Source organism: Marmota marmota, unplaced genomic scaffold (assembly GCF_001458135.2).
Source record: "Marmota marmota marmota unplaced genomic scaffold, marMar, whole genome shotgun sequence".
In the NCBI taxonomy this organism is placed as follows: Eukaryota; Metazoa; Chordata; class Mammalia; order Rodentia; family Sciuridae; genus Marmota; species Marmota marmota.
In genome coordinates this window covers 3,372,541-3,387,938 of record NW_026000261.1, presented here as the reverse complement: position 1 = coordinate 3,387,938, position 15,398 = coordinate 3,372,541, and the positions used below count along the sequence as shown (strand labels likewise).

Sequence of the window (15,398 nt, the reverse complement as noted above, 5' to 3'; positions counted from 1 at the left end):
GGCTGGCAGAAACTGCAGCGCTGTAACCCTGCGTCTCTATCCCAGCGCGCGCTGCAGACTCTAGCCGCGGGGCGATTTGCTGAATAAGCCGTGTTACCCTCCGTGCGACAAACCTCTCACGTTTGAGTCCCCGTAGCCGATCCTCATGCGATGGAAATCCTTCCTCCAGGTTCCGGAGCACCCCACTATTGCTGGAAATTCCTAACAAGATATCCTTTAGCCGTCCTGACTTGTCATACTCCCACACAGTGAAGCAGCACACGGGGGTAATGCACTCCCCTCGCCGCCATCTTCTTTCTCTCAAATAGCTTCTTGACAGAGGCAACACACACACACACACACACACACACACACACCCCAGGTGGTGATAATGCTATGAAGAATCCTGAAGCACAGCAAGGGGATAGGAAACAGTGGAGGTGCTTTTTTAAAAAAGGAAGATCTGGGAAGGCCTGCCTGATAAGGGACCAACGAGTAGGCATCTAAAGGACAGGAGACAGCAGGCCATGAAGCTACTTGGGTGAGGAACATGGCAGGCAAAGGCACTGGGGCTAAAAATTCCTCTAAAAGGTGAGTATGGGTGGAACAGATTGAGCAAGGGAGAGATATAGATTAGAGCAGGGAGACACCAGGGGGCCAAATCATGCAGGTCCTGTAGGCATTGGAAGGACCTCTGCAGGTGTTTGGGAAGAATTGCAATGTCTGGCTTATGTTTTAAAGGGTGATTCAGGCTGCTGGGAAAAGACTAGATTACATAGGGCCAAGAGTGAAAACAGGTAGGAGATTACTATAATTGCCTAAATAAGAGGTAATGGTGGTTTTGGCTACATCGAGGTGATAGGGGTGGTGAGAAACGCCATATTCTAGGGTTGTCTGGGATGATTCAAGGCCTAAAGGGTTTTGTCCAGGGCATCTCCTGGTCCTTTCCAGACATCATGAATATATAATTGCTCTTCACACACCTAGAACATGGGGGAGCTTGATTTATCCTTTTTCCAAACTTCCTGAGCAATAGATAATTGAGGTTGTTGGTAGCATTAGTCTAGAAAAGACTTCCTCTCCTTGAGATCGTTAAGGTTATTGACTGTTGGAGGAGAAGACATTATGCCTGTAATAATCTTTCTGGTTAGACGGGGCTACCCGATCATCCATTTTGACACTGGCATTGGTGTACTGTCTCAGGGTCCCAAATACATTCTTTTTTTTTTTGGTACTGGGGATTGAACCCAGTGTGCTTAACCACATTCTCAGCCCTTTTAATTTTTATTCTGAAATAAGGTCTTGCTAAGTTGTTTAGGTCCTCAGTAAATTGCTGAGGCTGGCTTTGAATTGCGATCCTCTTGCCTCAGCCTCCTGAGTTGCTGGGATTACAGACATGTGCCACTGTGCCCAACCCAAATACATTCTTAATCTTGATGATTATGTCTGTATGGCACCATATTAAATAGAACTTTGGAAATTATCCTCTTTATCTAGTCAATGCAGACAATTTGGAGAGTTAGACTAGACATTATAGACTTCTAACATATTTTCTCACTTTTGTACAATTTGTTTTCCTGTACAAAATGTTGTCCTGTACAATTTGACCCTTGGTATCTTTTATTTTCTGAAGTAGCGATTCTATTGCCAATGAAGTAAAAGGAAAACAATAGATGAAATGGATTTTTGCCATAGTCTTGTTGTTAGAATGCATTCCTATGCTAAAGACAACCCCTCCTCCTGTTTCTGTCTCCTTTCTACTTCCCTTGGGCTTGAGGTGTGGGCTTGTCTTGTCCTATTCTGTATTTCCAACTCAAACCATAGCTATAACAGCAGTATAACCATTCTTTCCTTTGTATCAATACTTGAGCACTAAAATGGAAACATAAAAATAAAGGACTATTGTGTGTTAATACTCTTATACTAGAAAGACGCTAAGATATTTTAAGCATTATTTAACAGTCTTGTATTTGTATGCAGAAAAGTTAAAGGACCTGGAATCCAATAAACTTTGTTCTTTGCTCTAAATTTGCTGTAAAACTGAGTAAAGCAATGTCCTTTAATAAATCAGAGTGAACAATTAAAAAATGAATAAATTGTTAGTAAGTTTAATATAAAAAGAGTTTAGACAAATAAGTAAGAAAATATGAAGACTCTAGTAGAAAAATGGATTAAAAATATGAGCAGTTTCTCACAGAAGAATAACACATGGCTTACCATATTAAAAGATTTAAATGCTGCTTATAATAAAAATTCAAATGTAAAACAATAATGAGAGCAGTTTTTTGCCTGTCAGATTGACAAAGATTTTAAAAATATTTTTTCAAACTATGATTGCAAAGATGTGAGAAACAGAGCCTGGGGTTGTGGCTCAGCAGTAGAGTGCTTGCCTAGCACATGCAAGGCACTGGGTTCGAGCCTCAAAACCACATAAAAATAAATAAATAAATAAAATAACGTAAAAAAGATATGAGAAAGAGGCACTCTAACATAATGCTAGTTGGAAGTCAATTTAGTAATTTAGATCCAATTTTAAAAATGTATATACCCTATGATTCTATAATTCCATTACCGGAGATTTACAAATAACAATTACACAGGTGTTGAAATACATGTATACAAGGATTTTTGTTATGGTGCTGTTTATAAAAGGAAAAGAACAACAAAACAATCAACCTTGAAACCACTGGAATGCTAATTTAATACAGGACTGGTTAAATAATTATGACACATTTGTATGATACAATATTGCCATTAAAAACAATATAGATAAATGTCCCCATGAGGAAAGATAGCCATAATGTATTTTTAGAGGAAAAGAATACATTGCAGAACATTTGTTATAAAGAAAAGTCTTATGTGTATTTGTCTGAATATTCATAAAATATCTAGGAGGACTCACATAAAATGTTTGTAGTGAAGACTTCTAAGAAGTTAATTTTGAGAGTGGGAAACAGGAGATGTTCTCCTTTATGTGCTTTTATATTGTTTTAATTCTTACAATTAACATGCTTTTATATAAAAAACTCCAAAATAAGCAAGTGAATGTGCATAAAGGTACTGGTGATATAGGACTCTGATACTTGAATAACTTTGCATCTCATATCTAGAGTTAAGAAATTAGAGGGTGGAAGGAAAAAACATGTTTGCTTTGATGTGACACATCCTCATTTTGCTTGGATGGACAAAGCCCAGATTATTCTAAGTTCTGGCTTTCTTGGTGGGGACTGAAGCCCTTTCCTGTGCAAGTACATTGGGAGGTGGAGAGATAATATCTGCCCAGTGGTTTGAGTGAAAACCTATTTAATGAGAAGGGGATGGATTGGAGCATCTCTGTGAGTCATTTTTAGCTCCAAAGTTCTATCCACTGTAGATAATGAAGCTGAAGGTGGCTGAAAACAGCAGATTACCATGAGCTGTCATGGAAGAGCAGAGGGGGATTTAGAAATCTTGCTCTTGAGCTTCAGAAGTGATTGTTATAGGTCATCACCTCTCTTTCCCGTGGGGAGAGAGAGAGAAAGTGGTAGTCTCAGAGGTGAACTGTCGCTGGGACAGGCCCTGTCTTTGTTCTCTGATTTGGCTCTTTGGAAGGTTCTTTCAGTACTTTTTTTCTTATCAGGCTTATAGCCCTCCTTCACTAATAGATAGGCAACAACAATCTTCTGAGAGTGAGGTGAAACAGGAAACCTTTCTTCAGTCAAACTCCTTCTAATCATGTGATGTTCTTTCTGCTCTACTTTTGTCTTAGAACAGAGAAGAGTTTGTGGATTGTTGCCAGAGGCAACAAAATGTCTGGGCTTATTAGTAGGTCCCTGAACCCAGGATGACCTTTGCTACGGTGGCTTTCCTTATGACTCCAGAAACTTCTTGCTGATAGGAGAAGAAACTCCATTCCTTATTCTATCTTGCCTGTTGGCCTCAATATCCTATTAAGTATGGGGCTCGAGTTATTAGAGATAGTTCAGCATAATTTGCGGGGCCGTTAGCCAGCCATCTTTCTCAAACTATTGATTCTATGCCTGTAGTTTAAAATTTCCTCTATAGGAAATAAGAGGCAATTTCGGGGACAGGAACAGATACCTATGCTCCCATATGGACAGCACTTTCCTCTTATCTCTAACAGAATTTATATTGCCATTGATTGTTTATATTTTTCCTGCCTCACCTCAACAAAGTTATGCAGAAGCACTTGGTAATCAACTGAGTATGGGATACTGAGGACAGGGTGGAGAGGAAGACAACTCCTTGGTTTAAAATCTAGACAACTGAAAGGATAATGGTGCCACTACCTGAGAGAGGATCCACTTCATGAGGAGAGTGAGGAGCATGAAATGAGGCTAGAACAAGGATTCAGATCACAGACTGCTACTATACTTCATAAGTTTGGATACCTGCAGGCCCTCTTTTTTTTATTGATACTGGGGACTGAATCCAGGAGTGCTTTACCACTGAGTCACATCCCCACATCCCAGCCCCTTTTATTTAAAGACAAGGTCTCATTAAGTTGCTGAGGCCAGCTTTGAACTCACAATCCTCCTGCCTCAGTCTCTTGAGCTTCTGAGATTATAGGTGTGCACCGCCCAGGTTCAGCAGGTCCTCTTGCTAGCTCATGTGAGCTTTTGCAAGTTTTTTTTAATTCAACTTATTCATGTCTTGTAAAAATGGATAATGGTATCCTGCATGACAAGATGGTTGTGTCCAATACAATAATGCAAGTTATGTACTTAGAATGGGGACTGGCACATAGTGAATGTTCCATTAGTATTTGCTATCATTATTACTGTTAGAAATCATGAATTTTTAATATTTAAAGTACATCTAGATGGGTGTATCTAACTGAAAATTGAAAAATAAATTGTGGAACCATGAAAGATATTGTGCTACAAAGATAGAAGTGACAGAAGCTTGGGCAGCACCAGTATCTATGGGAGAAAAAGATAAGGGGTCTGACAAATAAAGCCTAAGAAGCAGTGTGGTAGGGGAAGAAGGAGGACACCTAGATAAGCATGGTAGCATGGAAGCCTTAACAACTGCTGAGCAATGAAATAAAAATGGGACACAGACAAAGCAAAGGGGCATTAAAAAACCTGGAGGTGATGGATTTGTTTATTACTCTGTGGTGCATAGGTGTATACATGTATCCAAATTCATCAAACTATCTCCATTAAATGTGTGCAATATTTTTTGCATAACAATTTTTATATCAATTCAACTGGTAAAACATGGGACCCAAACATTGGACATGTATATATGAGGTCAGAGAAGAGGATAGACAAAAGAGAAGAGGGTCAAAGACCAATATCATCAACTCCTGACAAATATTTGCTAAAGGGCAAATATTTGCAGGGAGGGGGAGCATGGCTAAAAGCACTTATATGTTTCTATATAGTGAATTGCTTTTGAGGTTAGTTCATGGTTTATTCCTTGCAAAGTGTTGTGCAGAAAGCTCCCTTTATGTACTTGAGATCAAGTTTAAACAACCATATTTTTTTTCTAAGAGATGAATGAATATCACTATCTCCTAGAGGGGTGTTCTGGCTAGACAGCATGTGCATGTTTGTTCTCTCCATAAAATCTATAAATTTCTTGAGGTCACTAACATTATCTTTTAATTTTGTTGTGAGGCATATGATTAATAGTGAAAAATACTTAGAAAATCGAATAGAACTAAAATGGATTAATCATTGGCTAAAGCACTTATCACTGCGTTGTTCTGGATAGACACAACTTGTAGCTGTTTTATTTATTTTCCACTTTGTTGTAAATGTTATCAACACATACAGGGACTGTTCTAGTTTGATATACATGCATTATTTCATTTAATTCTCACTATGACTCAACGAAGTAGACTTAATTATTATTTCTAGTTACAGAGTAAACTGATATTTAGAGAGATTAAGTGACTTGTCCAAGGAAACATATCTAATAGGAGGCTGAACCTAAACCCTACCACGGCAGGCTGCCTATAAATAGCAGGAGGAATTTTGTAATCTCTCCTCACATATTGAATGCTTAGGATTTCTAGACTAGACTCTTTAGGTCTTCTTTCTCTGCTCCAGTCACTTTCTGCAGATCCTAATGTCCCCCTCCACACTGTGCAATCTCACCCTGAGGCTAAGAGCTAGATGGAAGCAGGAGTAAATGCAGTGTCCTGTTGCTGATTTTCTATAATCTCAACACAAACACTTATCAATGTTGTTGAGATTTAATCTCAGTAGCTCATCTGTGAGACCAATTTTAATTTGGAGCCATCTGCCACAGGCAAATGAGTAATTATGGCAGAGCCCAGAGGGGCGGGCCATGGGGAGAAGGTTGGCTTAGCCTCTTTCCGCCTGCCTGCATTGACGCAAGTGACCAAGAAAGAAAATTACTTGGGTGGGCTGTTGATGCAGAGGCCAGAATCTCTACCTCCCTGTTGCTTAAATTCCTTAGATTCTAGTGAAAAAGTAAGGATGACTTTAAAGTCATGCAGCTTGCCTGGTAGCAGAAGGGAGACTATTGCCATCAAGGTCAGGCAGAAGGAGATAATCTGTGAACTGGGCCAGCTCGCTATCTAACTGCTCCCTCACATTGTACTGGTAGCATCTTGTCATGAATTCTACTTCCTGGATAGTCTTTCCACACAATGTGACAGACTAAGTCAAACTGAAGGAACAAAGCCTGAAGGAATAGTAGTCATTGACCTCTATCTAACATTTTCAAAAACTTTTTCCCCAAAGACTTTGACATATCTTAATCTTATTTCTTCTTTACAGCAGGCAGTAGGGGTTAGGTATTATTAGCTTCACTTTACAGAATATGGAATTGAGCTATAGAAAGCTTGTGAGTTGTCCAAGGTCACCCTGTTAGTTATAAGCTGGCTAACAGCACAAACTCTAAATGAGAATCTGTTCTTCTCTTCTAGGCCAGGGATTTTCAAGTTATGCTTGCGCTTCAAGGGCCAAGGAGATATAAGATACAGTACTATGTGTGTATGTGTGTGTGAGAGAGGGCAGAGGGATGGATGGAGGGAGGGAGAGAGAGAGAAAGAGAGAGAATGGAGAGGAATATTTGGATGCAGAAACAGAAGACACAGATGAGAACTCTGTGACAATGGAGATAGAGACTACAGTGATGGCAGTTATAAGCTAAGGAATGCCAGGTATTGCTGGCAACCACCAGAAGCTAGCAGAAAGGTGTGGAATTAATTCTCCCTCCAGAAGGAAGCAACCCTACTGACATCTTCATTTCAGACTTCTGCCCCCCGCACTGAGAGATAATATATTCATTTTGTTTAGGCCATTCACTTTATGGATATTTGTTATGAAAGCTGTAGGAAATATGGAGAGGTGCATGAACCTCTTACTTAGAAATGGGTAGAGTTAAGCTTATTGAATGCTGATTTAAGGCCTAAACCCCAGATTTTCATTCTGTAGGTATGCAAGGAAGCTCAGGAATCTCCATTTTTACAACTTTTCATATGCATATCAATGGATTCTGAGTTGATTTTGAGCATGCTCATATAGTCTCCCTTGCTGACAAGAAATAGGCTGGCATTAGACCTCCTGTTGTCCATAGAGCTTGAATTCTGAGACTACTTACCCCAAGAAATCACAAATCCTCCAGGTTGCCAAAATCTACCCCTAGAGGAATAGACCATGGTGATTAGGTAGTGGGCCAAAAACGTCAGATTTCTGGAGCAACCAGAGGACCATAAAGTAGCACACACACACACACACACACACACACACACACACCCTCTGGTGCAGAAAATTCTACCTGCTAAGGTCTCATCATTTTTACTTTAATATTTGATCTCTATTAAAAATGCATGTCTTCATATGGTGTTGATACTTGAAAGTCATGTCAGTCATTTATGCTCTGGCTGTGATCTTCATCTGAGAGTAGTTTTGATAGGCTAGAGAGGCAGAGGAACATAAGGGGGATGGGGGAAAAAAGAGCAGAGGAGGTCTTGCCACTCGCCTGGGGCTCAAGTTCTTGCCCGGTAATGACAAGGAGAGGATTGGTTTATCTTTCCCAAAATAGGGGAGATCAGCTGTACCCAACGTCCTGGAAAGATAGGGAAGAGCCTCTGTGAAACAGGACAGTGGTTTGGATTGTATGTGTAGAAGACTTGAGTACCTTCCTGTGAGTGGACCACCCAGATGAATCCAAGGTCCTTTAGGAGGCCTGTGTTGACTCATAGCCCTGATTGCTCCCAGGTAAACAACCGTGTATCTATCTCCCAGAAAGACAGAGCTCCAGCACTGTGGCAGCCTGTTGTTATAGTTACTGACATCTGACTTATCATAATGATTGTCAGAGCAGTGGAAGAAAATGAAATGTAGCACAGGCTGCTGGGAGGGGTTGGAGTAGGGCAGGAGAAGGCTGCTGCAGAAACTTGGGAATGGACCTGATGGCTTTGTGAGTTTGTACATGCAGTATGATATCTGAGCATGGACAAAGAAAGTCTTATATTGACTGTGTGTGAAAGGGTCCTGGCAAAAGAGAGCTTGCCCTAGATAGCTTTACCCAGGTTCCATATGCCTGACTTTCCACCCTGAGTGGTTCATTCCTATTGAGTTAAAGTTCTGTCTTTGCCCAGGAGAGGCAAAGACTGCACTTGAGTGTAAGTATACCTGGTAACTTTCATCCTGACTGGCAAAACTTCATCATTTGCTAGAGCACTCAGGAATGATGGGGAAAGTGGACCCATTGAACAAGAACTTGGCCTATTTTAAAAAGTTAGCTAGTGTCAACATTGCTAGGTTCCCCCACCCCAAAACTTCCATATGTTCTCTTCTTCAAACAGTTACTAGTCTAAATGGGATTGAATATGAAAGCCAAAAAGGTCTTGTTTGTTTGTTTATTTTTGGCACCAGGGATTGAACCCATGGGTGCTTAACCATTGAGCCACATTCCCAGCCTTTTTAAATATTTCATTTAGAGACAGGGTCTCACTGAGTTGCTAAGTGTCTCTCTAATCTTCTGAGGCTGGCTTTGAACTCAAGATCTTCCTGCCTCAGCCTCCCAAGTTGCTGGAATTACAGGCATGCACGACCGAGCCCAGCTCAAAGAGGTCTTGTTTAATAACAAGTCGTGTGCTTCCTAGGTAATATACTTCATGTATCCTTCATGAGGGACTCTTTCATGTCCCTCAGCAAATATTTACATATCATCAATTATCTAGTAGGCACTTGTTTTGATACTTATGGGATAAGCATGGAGACAGTTGGGCACTAAATTTATGCCTCACATTTAGGAAACAATCTAGTTACAGAGACTAGGCATTTCTACAAGTGAGGCTGACCAGTGGTAGAAAATGGCATGAGATTGGTATCTAGCGAAGGGAAGAGCCAATGGGTTGCAGGATGTTGGGGACAGAAAAGGTCATTTTGGAGCAAGGTCACTAGAAGTCTTCAAGAAAATTAACACATTAAACCACTCAACACTTAACATGTATTTGGGGAAAGGGGACACAAAAAGAGATTAGTTTTGATGGGGATGGCGAAATGGATTGAGTAGGAAACATTCACCTCTTTGTTTTGTTATTCATTCAGATCCTTCAGGCCTGTTCTTTCCAGAGGGCTCATCCATCTTGCATTCATCTGTTCTGTCTCATAATTCTTAACACTGGGAATACTAAGATTTATTTAGATTTCCAGGGAAGCAGTATTGATAGTGGTTAAAGGGCAGTTCAGGAGCTAGGCTGCCTGGGTTAGAATCCTGGCCTCTGCCATTTATTAACTGTGATCAGAAAATTTACCTGATTATCCTGGGATTCAATTTTTCTCAATAGTAAAATGTGATGATATAATAGTGTCTACCTAATAAAATTGCTCAGAGGATTAAATGAGGTAAGTAGTGTAAGATGCTTAGTATAGTGCTGGTTGCATATTACTCATTCATTAAATAAATATTTATCAGGTGCCTGTGATGTTCCAGGCACTTTTCTAGTGATGTCATGCAGCAGTGAACAATAGAGACAAAGTCCCTACTTTCTCAGGACTGTGTTAAATGCTGATGGGGAAGGAGGGCATCTAGACCCTTTACTTAAGAAACCTTTAGTTAAGTATCTTGTTTTCTACTATCTCTACTTTGTGGAATGTATTGAGGTGTGGTATTTCTGATGATTCAGTATTTTATTTGTCCCTACTATATGCCCAATTCTATGCCCCTAAAGAAGAGAGACAGTGAAGAGACTTGTCTGACTTGGGGGGTGTTTACAAAGGACTAGGGGAAGACAAGACTAAAAAAGACTATTATATGAAGGGTACTGAGTGTTAGGCTTTATGGGTTAGTTTCTCTTCTAATAAGGAATGCTATGGTATGGATGCAGTTTGTCGTCAAAGGTTTCTTTTGCTGGAGGTTTGGTCCTCAGTGTGGTGATGTTAAAGTAGTAGAACCTTTAAGAGGTGCAAAATAATTAGGTTATTGGGAGCACTGATCTGGAAAGGAATGAATGCTGGTCCTGCAGAGTGAGTTAGTTATAAAAGAGCATGTTCTTATAAAGGAAAAGGCAAGTGAGCAAAACTCAGCATAGCTGAGGCCACTATATATTCTCATATTGCTCTTTTTGCCTGTGGTTGGTTCCCTTTCCATTTTTCCTACCACAATGTGATGCAGCCCAGGGGACTCTCATCAGAAGTTGAATAGATGGCACCAAAACTGTGAGTTATACATTTTGTTGTTGTTGTTTTGGTACTAGGGATTGAATCCAGAGACACTTAATCACTGAACCACATCCACAGTCCCTTTTATTTTATGTTTTGAGAAAAGGTTTCATAAGTTGCTTAGGACCTTACTAAGTTGCTGAGGCTGGCTTTGAACCTGCATTCCTCCTGCCTCAGCCTATAGAGTCACTGGGATTACAGGCGTGTGCCACTGTGCCTGACCATACTTTTCTTTATAAATTACAAAGCTTCAGGTATTTTGTCACAGAAACAGAAAGTAGACTAAGTCAAGGATATATTATACTTGCTGAAAGATGGACAGGAATGATAGGATCATTATGAGATTTCAATACAAATAAACCAAGCTCATTTTTTTAGGATGGCTTGAAAGAAGGGAAAATGCAGGGAGGCCAGCTAGACATTTTTTGTTAGTCCAGGACAGTGGATCTCAAACCTTAGCATGCATCAAAATTCCCTGGAGGGCTTATTAAGTTACAGCTTGCTGAACCCAACCCCAGAGTTTGTGATTTTTAGAACTGAACTGGGGAGTGTTAAGGTTTTTCATTTTAAAATAAGCTCCCAGTTAATGTTGATGCTGCTCATCTAGGGACTATACTTTGAGAATCACTCATCTAGGAGAGAGATGATGGAAATAGAGTCATAGTGGTGGAAGCTGGGATAGAGAGAAAAGAAAATATGTATGGGAATTAAGAAAGCATAGGGCTTAGGAATTAAATATGGAGGCAAGATAGAGGGAGGTATCAAAGATGACTACGGAATATCTAATCTAGGTGCCTTGAAGCATATGATAATCACCAGGGCAAAACCCAAACGTCTATGAGTGGAATGCAGTCACATAAACAGGTACTTGGAAAATATGGGAGGGCTTACGTCCATCTGTATCTCTACAGTGGCATCCAAGTTCAAAGTTTCCTTTCTCATCTGCAGAAGAGAGGCCAGTGGGAATGAGAAAGCCAGGTCTGTGTTTGGTCTCTTATTTTCTACAATCTAACCATTGAGTACAGTAAGGAAATGAAGAAAGAAGCAGGGGTAGGAGAAGTAGAAATTGCTTGCATATTCTGGAAATGAAGAGTACAATTTTGAATCGTTATGTATTGAATGTATATGGGCAAATATTAAAAAGGAAAAGGCAAGTGAGCATAACTCAGCATAGCTCTAGAATACCACCCTGAGATCACTGAAGCGATTCCTGAGATAGAGTTTCCTAACTCCAGACTATCTAACCTTCCCTAGTTTCAAGGCTTTGAACTGTGTGCTGCTGTTTCTGGCCATTTCCCAGCGTGTAGGGAGTTCTCTTACCTGTTTCTCTCCGCTGGGCTTCCTGTAGCTGAGCAGAAGCTCCACAGCACCCACCACTTCCTTGCGGATGGCATAGAGTAATGCATCACCCACATACACGCTGTGGTTCAGCAGTAGCTCCATGATCTCCAGGTTCTCATTCTCAATAGCAATGAGCAGGGCACTCCGACCCAGAGGATCCATGCAGTTGATGTTGACATTGTAGTAGATCTCGGCCTCTTGTAGTGCCTGCTTCACAGTGGCATAGTCCCCCTTCTCCACAGCATTGAGGAAGGCTTTCTCCTCGGCAGAGAGCTCCGTCTCAGCCCTCACGATTTGCAGGGGGATGCGGTCTCTATATGGTGAATAATTGACCTTCTTGTAGTATAGCTGGGCCATGGTTCATAGCAATTTAGAAAGCTGAGTGAGGAGAGAGGGAAAGACCAAAAACATTCTTAGTTATCTGAAGGTCTCAGGTGACAAGTTACAGAGGGCAGCCTTGCTAAGGGGTTGGAAAAATCCCAAAGTGTTTTAATGACACTATCCTTTCCCTCTTGCCAAGGGGTACAGCAGAAAAAGCTCAGGCTTTAGGGTTATAAAGACCTGAACTCAAACACCCATTCTATCACTTGTCAGCTCTGAGACCTTGGCTAATTTACTCAAACCCTCTGTGCTTCACTTATTATTACTAAGGTTATTCATGTTAATAATATCACTGGCAGTTATCATTTAGTGACTGCTTATTGTGTGCTAGGTCCTATGTGAGAGAATAATTCTTGCCTTGTAAAGCTATTGTGAGAGTTACAGGAGGTGTACATTATCAAAGCAACTGTCACAGAGTAAACCGTCCAACATATGGTACAAATTCTTCCTTCTTTCCTTCCTTCCTTTCTGCTGCCTGAAAATACTCATAATAATACTGCTGGTTGATGATGGAAAGTTGGTGCTCATCTTTGGCCAGTTTCCTTTTGAGCCCTTGGTCTGTGGGTTTGTACTAATTTTCAAGATTACATTTGCAACTGTCCCAGATGCACATCCTAGATTGAAATGCTGTTTTAGTGCTAACTGCAATCCTGTTTCTTGTTGCTGCTCACTGGGGAAGGGATATTGACTCCAATCAGCCAAAGCCATCTGCAAAAGATAAGCATGCACTGCCTCTGCCCATCCATGATTTTTTTCCTTCTACCATTCCAAACCAATGCGCTAACAGATCTGAGAATCTGTTTGATTTAATTCTGAGAAGTGAATGGTCTGTTTTATTTGTACCAGATCTAAAGCCAGATTATTCTTAATGGAATTGATTTTTAAGCAAAAACCTATTTACTGAGCTCCTACAATGTGTTTAAACTTTATCTGGGAGGGCAAGGAAAAAAGAGACAGTTTTTGCCTTCATTTGCATAGAATGAATCACAAGATAGAGCTCTTGTCTTATAATTTACAGGATCAAATTCACTCACATTCCTTATTGACTCCTTGTACTAGCCCTGTAAGATGGAAATGATGATCTCAGGGGAGAACATGAGGCTCAGATCCATTATGTGATTGGCTCCCCTTTCCTTCCCATCTCTTAGTCCTCCAGGCTCCCTTGGAGGCCGAACTAGAATGGTCCTATTTCAGTGTTTTTCATTATAGAACTATTTTGCCAGCAAAAGGAAATGGAAATGTGATAAAGATCCCCTTGTCTCATCTCCTGGATGTAAGAGAAAATGAAGACATGGAGCTTCCACAAACATTTACCTCACTCTTTCAGGTAATTATATCCTTGCTTTGGCAGAAGGAGAAGCATATATTATATCAAGTGGAATTTGTAATTCATGTCCTTGTGATCTTCTGGGAAGTTAGCATTTGTAGATGAGAGGTGCCTCTTGCCCTGAAGAGGGCTAAATGACAAATTTCTCTTTGCATCCAGATCTCAGGAGAGCAGGGTGCTGTTTGGCTCTCTTGAGAAGCACTGGTATTTTCTTTCACTACTTTCAAGTAACTCAGCAGTAGCTAAAGGAAAGCAGCACTTAGAGTAAGCATTGACAACTATACAGCAAATGACTTTAATAATACTAATTGTAGACTGCTCTTTATGTTGTAAACCAAAAGGGGAAAGGGAGAAGAGATTGTATGACCTCCTGAATAGAAACTCAATTCAACTTTCATTTGTTTACTTGATCACTTAGAGCTCCCAGTGTGCCTAGCACTATGCTAATGAATGTGGTGCCAGGAGGGGGCAGGAAAGAGCAGGTAGCTGCTTTCATCAACTCTCACCTGTACCATTGCTATGACCTTGGAATTGACTGATCATCCTGATTGTATTTTCTCCCATTGAAGTCTACCTTCTATCTTACCCCCAAATTATCCATGAAAAAAAAAAAACAATCCCATTTCATTGTTCGTTGGTTAGTTTTCTCTTGCCTTTGTGATGAATGAATATTCCTTATAAGGTCTGCAAGGTATTGGCTCTCCAAAGCATTTACCTCTCCATTGTCTTCTTAAGCAACTCTCTCACCCCTAGCCAGTACTCTTTAGCCTTATGGAACTTCTTATTTTTTTTCTTCTTCACAATACTAATTGTAGACTGCTGTCTATGTTGTAAACCAAAAGGGTCAGAAAGATTTTTTACAAAAAGTGGGATTTATTTACAAAAATTCTGGGGATTTAACCCAGGGTCTTGCACATGATACCCAAGTGGCACTACCACTGAGTCTTTTTAATTAATTAATTTATTTTGAGACAGGGTCTTGCTAAATTTCTGAGGCTGACCTTAAACTTGTGTTCCTACTGCCTCAGTCCTCCCCCACCACCAAGTTTCAGGGATTACAGATTTGTGCCATCATGCCTGGTTTAAATCTTCTTCCAATATGCTGAGACTTTTTCCTACCTCAAGAGCTTTGATCACAGCCTGGGACACTCTTCTTCAGCTTTTTTCATCTTGCAGGCCTCAACAAAATACCACTTCCTTACAGCGACCTCCACTAACCACCCTATCTAAAATAGTTCCTTCATATTCTTCTCTCCATTGTACCCTGTCCTCTTCCTTCCTTTTGAATGCTTACCATAATTTCTCTTTACATACTTCTTTGTCTTGCTGAATAATTATCTCTCCTATCCAATTAACTTTAAAACTCAAGTGCAAAAATTGCATCTGTCCTATTTTTCTAGCACCTGCACCTCATCCAGTGCCTGGCACACCCTAGACACTTGGTATCTATATGAAGAAAGAATGAGGCAACCTTCCATTGATATTCCTGTATCTTTCTTCATTTCACCCTATGTTTTAGCCATACTGATGTGAGACAGTAGAGGCTGGACATCTGAGGAATTTTCAGGAAGCAGGTTTATAAGCTATAGCAGTCCAGAGTTGCGAATGGCTAAAAATCTCTGGACCCCAAGTCTGGAAATTCTTTTGGATTTATTTTCAGTGGTGTGGTTACATGACAGTAGATGGGTACATAACAGTTACTCTTTATCCCATAGTCT

General features: G+C 40.4%; 1 protein-coding gene across 1 annotated transcript in view; it reads right to left on the bottom strand.

Moving 5' to 3' along the window:
* LOC107152436 (short transient receptor potential channel 5) overlaps positions 1–15,398 on the bottom strand; it is a 163,189-nt gene that overhangs the window by 22,517 nt on the left and 125,274 nt on the right. Inside the window, exon 3 of the mRNA XM_015497957.2 lies at positions 11,952–12,350. Coding sequence (XP_015353443.1) covers positions 11,952–12,329 — 378 coding nt within the window. The 5' untranslated portion in view covers positions 12,330–12,350. The remainder of the gene's footprint in view (positions 1–11,951; positions 12,351–15,398) is intronic.